The following is a 7,835-nucleotide window of genomic DNA, read 5'->3' as shown; positions in this document are numbered from 1 at the left end:
ATATTTCTTAATGCTCAAGTTCTGCAACCTTAATGCTGAGTGCTGTGCAGTAGAATCAGACTTGGATCAAATCCTAGCTGGAAACTTGCTTTTGGTGTCAAGTTACTATTGTTATTGAGCCTCAGTCTTGTCATCTGTGAAATGAGGATAATGTTGTCTACATCCCTCGGGTTGCTGAGGATAAAGTGAGAGAATGTAGAGGATACTATACAGCCTGCCCGTTACATAATAGATGCTCTGCAAATGGTGGCTCCCTGTCCTCTGAATAAGTCACAAGCCTTCTTATAAATGACTAACAGGTGCTAATGTATCGTAACACCAAAGGTAAGGCCAAGTGTTCTGGCTTATCAACCAGGGCAGTGCTCCTTAAACTTGAAAGTACCCGTGATTCATTCACCTGGGGATCTGGTTAAATGCAGATTCTACATTTCTAAGAAGCTCCCAGATGATGCTGATACTGCTGGTTGTGGACCACCACACTTTTAATAGCATGGAACCAGAACAGTGACTTCTGAATATCGAGCTGACTTTCAGGGACTGGGCTAAAATATTGGGAACTCTGAAGATGGTACAGGAAAAAAGTGTAAATAAACACATTTAAAAATTTGGGAAGTCAAATCCATTCTACACACTTTCATTTATTGTCTGGACAGATAAAGTACAAATAATTCAAACACAACAAGATTATGAAAAAAAAAACATTTACAATACTTTCCCTTGGAAATAATCTAAACTAGCAAGATTAACATGAAGTCATTCATTAATAACTAAAGTATACAACTGCCTGGTCCTAAGATTTTTTTTCCTTTTTTTTTCCCCCAAGATTGAACACATTATAGAGAAGATTTTGGCATGCCTTTCCCACTAATGCTTAGCAAATGCATCAAAACTTTGCCAGCAAACTGCGTTCATTCATAGCAGGTGACGTAAAAAGGTTTCCCTGAATGTTGAACGAGTGTTCTCTGAACTGAAATCTGGTGTTATATCCAAAACCGAAAAGAGGAAAAAAAAACAGAAAAAAAATTTAAAGGAGGAGTCTATGATGCAGCCTTGGTATTCGTAATCTGTCTACCACTACGACGACTACTACAAAGTTTGCCTCTTCAGTGTGAAAACAACAGTCCTGTCTACATGCACTTAGTGGGTTCAGCATGGGAAAAAATGCACAAAATAAGCACAAGTTATAAATAACCATAACGTTTTATTACCATTAAGACTAAACTTGTATTGAAAAGATTTTATATAACAAGACAAGAAAAGCAATAGCAAATTTAACTATCAACTAGATTATGCATAGCGAGTAACTGTTTCTATTACCCAGGGAAGAGCATGAACCCTTGTATTTTTTTGTTTTGTTTTTGTTTTAAATATATAACCGTACAAAGCACAAACATACTAAAATGATCAGTGCACTGGACGTGGGAGAGTGCTCCCTCAGTCATTTTGTTCCCTTAGCTCTGTTTGTTTTCCCCAATCTGAGTTACATTAAAATAAAGACTCAGTTGTTTTTATTTTTCTACTGTGCAGTAAGAAAAAATATTCACAACAAACATGACAATATATCAAACAATAGTTCTACACAAGTTACCTTGATACCTCTTTAACTGTCACTTAAATATCATAAGAAAACATTTTAAGACATATACAAACAAAACTAGCCAAGTGTTACAACTTATAATAAATTAACCCAAAGAAAAAATAACTTTATATATATATATTTATATTGTATATACACATACACACACAACAGAATGACACAATAATATGCTTCTTCCCATAGTTTAAGTAAACAAATAAGTAGTCTAGCCAATCTAGCTATATTTGATCTCGGCCATAGGCATCATCACATCCGCGATTAAATAAATAAGTGTTTCAAGCAACATAAACAGTGTTTCAAATGTACCAACACAGCCCAATTCTATCAGCATGGGCTACAAAGTGAATTTCAAAATTTCTTAATGAATTTAAAGCAAATGTATCTTTTGTTTTCCTCTCCTAAACACATTACATTTAACTATGATACTAAGATATGTAAATAATTTCGTAGCACCTACTGCTCAAACTAAGGAAGTTTTAGATCAAAAGGAAAATTAATCTTTTTAATTTTTGTTCTGCTGACATCCCATACTGATGACTTAAAGAAAAACTGTCTTTCAACTCATCTCCTTGCTTTTGGGTTTTGACTGTGGGGAACTGTGGTACCCTGGGTAGAACGAACACTCCTTTCCCCTAGTAATTAATAATTGTTTTTTAATTATTATTACATGCTATGAAAAGATATGAAGATCATCTGTTTATAGCCCATCCTTCAAAAAACAGTCTACGAATCCAGTTTAAAACACACATCTTGATCTCTAAAAAGTTACCAGTGCAGTATGAACGCGACAAAGTTGTCAATTTCCCCTAAATTAGCCAGTCAAAATATTTTTTTCTCAAATCCAGATTCTCTTGTAAAAATTCTTTATATTTTATAAAAATAGATTTTTCTTGAAACCCATTTTCAGCAAAGAGACCACCTCTTTGGCAACAATGTTAATGTTATTAAATTGTTAATGTCATCAGGTATCCCCCTTGCCCCCATCCCCTAACAGAAGACTGTTTTAGTTCACATGATATAAAAGAAAAAAGGAAAAATAAAAAAATTTGCAAAAGTTTTTTTTTTTTTATTTTTGCAATTTTTATTATTCCTCTTTAATTTGTGTGGGGGTTTTTACCAATCTGATTGGATCGACATTTTGACAAAAAAGAAAAATCTTTTTTTCCTTTCTTTGAATCCCATTACTTTGTAAAAATTGTTTTATTTTTATTATTTTTTTTGTTTTTTGTTTTTCTTCTTCAAATGAGCGAATGGTCATCTTAAAAAGATCCACCTTCAAGGAAGGTAGTAAAGTTAGCTGGCTGGGTAAAAATCCCTGCACATCGCTATCTATGTATATTATATTCAACAACGACAGCTATGAAAGAACATTCAATGCATCAAAGGTATTTTTTTGTTTTTTTTTTTTTTTTTTTTTCTAAGCATTATAAAATCCTTTCCTGGTACACCTCAGGATAATCCAATGTTTTAATACTTAGGCAACACTGGCTTATAAAGTCCATGGTTGAATATAAGCCTTGAAAAGTTTGTTTCTCTCTCTTTTGTGTATGTGTGTGTGTGCGCGCGTGTGTTTTGTTCGTATATATTTCTATATATATTTTAGTAAGTAAGAATGGGAAATTCAGGACTTGTGGGCTTTGTTGGTTTTAAAGGAAACTTGCAACACTCTGTCTCCCAGGCGGTACCCGTTGAGGCTGGCGATGGCCATGGCCGCCTCATCATAGTTGGTCATGGTGACAAAGCCAAATCCCTTGCACTTGTTGGTGTTGAAGTCACGGATCACCTTGACGTTGTTCACTGCTCCAAAGGGGCCAAAGAGCTGCCAGAGGACACTCTCATCGGAATCAGGGGACAGGTTGTAGACAAAGATGCACCACCCAGTTCCTGTGTGACCAGGGATGTTCATTCCCACAAGGCTTGTCATTCCATCAATGGTAATTGGGGAGAACCTGGGGGGACAAGCAGAAGGGGGGACTGGTCCAGACATCAGTCTGACCAAGGATAACACACAGATGCACAGACACAGACACGGGGCAGAGGGCTGAGTGAGTGTTTGCAGGAGAGTCTTCAGGGTTCAAAAACCAAAATGTAAAAACTAATGTCTATGTCATTTCCTCTGATGGGAATGGCTTGACTGGCTAGGGTATGTTCATGCTGAGAGAAAGATCTAGGTCCATTTCTAAAAACCATGAGGGACTCCCAGGGCTCCCAGAGCAAGGCTCTATAATAGTTCTATCACAGTAGATGCTCAGAGCGCACCCCACCCTGACTCCACCCCACCCCAACAATAGACAATGTGCTCTTGGGGGAAAGGGTCTATTTCATTCATTCTGTGGCTCTATTTGTTTATTCAGTGGAGCACATATGGGAATCTCACAGATACAGTGACACATAGAAAATGCTCAATAAATATTTATTGGTTGAATAAGTGACTAACTTTGGCCAGTGCTTGGGAAATTTCATTTTTTTTTTTAAAGGCAGATTAGGAGATGGCCCTAAAGTGCTTAAGTCTACCATTTTTGCATTCCCTTGACCTATGGTTGTCAAAGGTTTCTTGGTGAGGATGGAGATACTTGACAATGAACAGGCATGTCTTGCTATTAAACAGATGGGTGGTTCATGTTTCATTTAGCATTTATCCAAAAGGGTTTCCCCTACAAACTCAAGCAATAATAATAAAGATGTATTACTCCTTTATGCTATGTTATCTGGAATTTATTCCTAAGCATCATTGGAGCAAGACTTCAAGTGGTTTGTGCATTTATATATCTTGAATCGCTGTACATTAGAAAAACATAAAATTGTTATTTGCCCTATTACAACTGCTTTTGTATTAGGCTTAGAAATCTTCTCAGTTTTTGTGTAATCCTGAAAAGAAAAAAATGACCCTTTAAATTCGATTCACTGTCTGATGAAATAAATCCTTGTGTGATTTGTGATGGATGCACCAGATGAAACAACTAGGTTACCAGTGCCTACAGCAGAACAATATTTGTTAATGTCTTGTTTCACATCAAAGCTTATATAGGGATTTTTTATTTTTTATTTTTGGGATGGAGTCTCACTCTGTCACCCAGGCTGGAGTGCAGTGGTGCTATGTCGGCTCACTGTAACCCCTGCCTCCCGGATTCAAGTGATTCTCGTGCCTCAGCCTCCTGAGTAGCTGGGACTACAGGCACGCACTGCCACGCCTGGCTGATAATTTTGTATTTTTAGTAGAGACGGGGTTTTGCCATGTTGGCCAGGCTGGTCTTGAACTTCTGACCTCAGGTGATCCACCCACCTGGGCCTCCCAAAGTGCTGGGATTGCAGGCATGATCTTATATAGAGATTTTTGATGCTATACACTGAATAGTTTCTTGCTTTTCATTTGGCCGGGGTTTTACTGGGGGAGATAGGAAAAGGAGAGAAAGCAAAAACTAGGGACGAGCATGGTATAAAGTGTGAGCTACAACTGTTTTTAAAAATAAGCAAATATTCTTGGAGATTTCAAAGTCCTCTTAAAGAATAGTTCTGTATCTAACTAGAATTTGGATAATCAAATGGCTACTGAATATATGCTAAATCTAACGACTCAATAGACAATATTTTTGCTATTATTCACTAAGTCAATCTTCTCTCTTGTTTAAAAACAATTAACAAGAAAAAGCCAAAAAATATTACGGTGTAGATTCTCAGAAGTGCAAATCCATGACAATTTGTAACTTGTATCATTTCTGAAGATTGTCTTTTTAATCTTCTCTCCTCCAACCAGGTGAGTTGACCCTGGTGAATTGACCTCTTTCTGTTTATAGGTGGAAAACAGCTAAGTATTTATTATAAGTCAAAGGTCAGGGCCAGCAAAGAGATTGCAAGTACAGCCTTTATCCTAGTTAGTGACAGTTAATTGCGGCATTTTGGTAGGAAGCATTCTAAGTCCAAATCTGGGTTCAATAGGAAAAGAGAATGCTATTATCAGCTAGTGATGTTTACTCTGGGTGGGGCAGTGGAGGAGGTGGCAGCAGGCCTACCACAGCTGTGTCTTCCCCTATCTTATCTATGTTATAAGCATTTCTCTTTTCATAACATTTAGCACCACCTCGCTAACATCAGAGAGGAGCAAAGGAATGAGATAGAGCTCGGAAAGATGTAAAATCCCTGGGAACAGGCATACAGTGTGCTGGAAATGTGGAGATAACTCATAGTTATCTTCATTGATGTTGGGATTGAGATTTGAGAGGCTGGTCCTCTGAAGTGAAGTCTGCAGTCAGGTTACTTCCTCTACTGTGCACCAGTTCCCAGAGTCAGGGTACTTACCATGCATGGCCAGTGAAAGAACTGGGAGTGTGATGTGTACTATTAAAGACTACATCTCTTTCCCTTGACTGTAGGAAGGGGAATTAAAGTGTGCAGCTCTACTGAGCAAGATGATGAAGACACTATGTCCCTAGCAGTGCGGTGGAGCTTATCAGAAGCACATATGGGAATCTCATGGACACAGTGACATCACACACCCAACTTTCCAAGATTCAGATTTCACACTGGGTCTGGAAAACCTTTGAATCTGCCTTCAGAGAGCCCCAAAAGCCTTGACTCTGGGCCCCCAACCCCACAAAAAGCCTTTCAGTGAAAGGAACAGCAAGTTTAAAACACACATAACATATAACCAAGGGAGGATTTATAATAACTGTTAAAACCTGTAACAAAAGAAACCCCTGGTTGAGGTGCACACAGATACACTTCATTCTCAGGATGTGCTCTGAAATGCACACTGAAGTGGGGGCAGGAGTAAGAAAGTCATCCTTGTGTTTGTTTATCCTTTGGCCAGAGCTGGTAGTCCAAAATCTAATTTTTCTACTGAAAAATCATAAGATTGTCAACCACAATTAGCAAAATGTTCTAATTCTGATTTGTTGGAATCTGCCCTCTTAACTGAATCTTGGCATTGCTAATGCAAAACAGTTTGCTCTGCAAGTTTGCAAAACCAGCCAGCAAAGAGTCGGAGCCTTTCCCCTTAGGGGAGCCATTCAAAGGACTAGATTATTAAGGGCTTGGTAGCTGTGGCACCTGAACCATAGGAGAAGCCCACCTGCAAATAAAAGAAAAAGTGAAACACACAAATACATTTTGTGTGCCCTAAAAGAAACAAAATCAACTGAGGTCCGAAATTAAAATTAAGAATTTGACATGCTGGTGGAAGAAAAAGGAGGAATTTTTTTTTTTTTTAAAGTAAAGTTAGTGAATTAAAAAAAAAAAAAAAATTCTAGCCCCAGTCTGTGCCAACATGGACATCTGGCAATCTGTGGAGTTTTAATTACCTCTTTACGCCATAGGCCATATTAAGCAAATTGTCCAGCCTGCAAAGAGAAGGAGGGTCTCTGGGTTAATGCCTCACAGATGGCAAGATCGCTCAATGGAACTATTAATAAGAATGCTCCATTTTCAAAGAAGAAAAGCTCAACAACTTTCCCCACTGCTTGGGAGTCTCTCCACCGGTAGTTTCCCCCTTTTCTGTCTCTAACTGCAAGTAATTCATGTTCGGGTCAATGCTAGAGTTTAAAGCAAGTGTCTAACGAGTCTCCCTTTCTTTCAAGATCTGAATTAATACCATTCCCCCCACCTCTCAGAACGTTTGTGTGGATTTTGTTTTACATTGTATGTGAAATTTTTCAAAGCGGGGGCTTCTTAAATTGTTCACCTTTTTACTATAATTAAACTTGTAAATAAAGGTCTCTGTTCCAGATTAATAATACACAGGCACACAATATGTATCGGAACGGATATTTTCTGTTAGCCTTGCTATATTAACTAAATCATCTTACTACACACATTTTTGGGAGGCAGGGGGGAGTTTGCAGGTTAAGATTTTTAAAAAGTAGCTTACTGTTTACTGCCTGATAGCACCTCCCAGCAAACTGCCATTATGCTATAATCTTCCTCACATTCAGTACCTTACTTGGGGACAAGCTATTCACACCATAGGGCAGTAGTAACCATAGTTTCCACCATTAGAAGTCTGCTGGAGAGGCTTTTACATAAATACTGCATGTGCTCTCATGCAAAATAAAAATTAGATGACTTGGACTCTTCGTGAAATCATTAACCATTTCAAATTCATGGGGCATAGGAGGACACGAAAGAGGATGATTTTTCTCCTCATGTAGCCAGATGGAGCATACTATCCTAGATAGAAGGACCTACTATTTCCCACATGAAGTTTCTCAAAGAGAAAAACATTTTCATCAAAGGGAGGCTGGGA

General features: G+C 38.0%; 1 protein-coding gene across 9 annotated transcripts in view; it reads right to left on the bottom strand.

The window, feature by feature from the left end:
• Positions 1 to 1,181: 1,181 nt before the first annotated feature.
• The window catches only part of ELAVL4 (ELAV like RNA binding protein 4), a 154,417-nt gene continuing 147,763 nt past the window's right edge, over positions 1,182 to 7,835 (bottom strand). For 5 of the 9 annotated variants that reach the window (XM_050802374.1, XM_050802380.1, XM_050802369.1 and 2 more), the window contains exons 6-7: positions 6,895 to 6,933; positions 1,182 to 3,546 (exon numbers count right to left, since the gene is read on the bottom strand). In XM_050802374.1, coding sequence (XP_050658331.1) covers positions 3,219 to 3,546; positions 6,895 to 6,933 — 367 coding nt within the window. In that variant the 3' untranslated portion in view covers positions 1,182 to 3,218. Of the gene's footprint in view, positions 3,589 to 6,894; positions 6,934 to 7,835 lie in introns of all 9 variants that reach the window. The other 4 variants (XM_050802341.1, XM_050802350.1, XM_050802335.1 and 1 more) reach the window with 1 other exon arrangement.

This window comes from Macaca thibetana, chromosome 1, assembly GCF_024542745.1.
Source record: "Macaca thibetana thibetana isolate TM-01 chromosome 1, ASM2454274v1, whole genome shotgun sequence".
NCBI classification, from domain to species: Eukaryota; Metazoa; Chordata; class Mammalia; order Primates; family Cercopithecidae; genus Macaca; species Macaca thibetana.
Note: the sequence above shows the minus strand (reverse complement) of the source record. Positions and strands in the feature narration are given on the sequence as shown.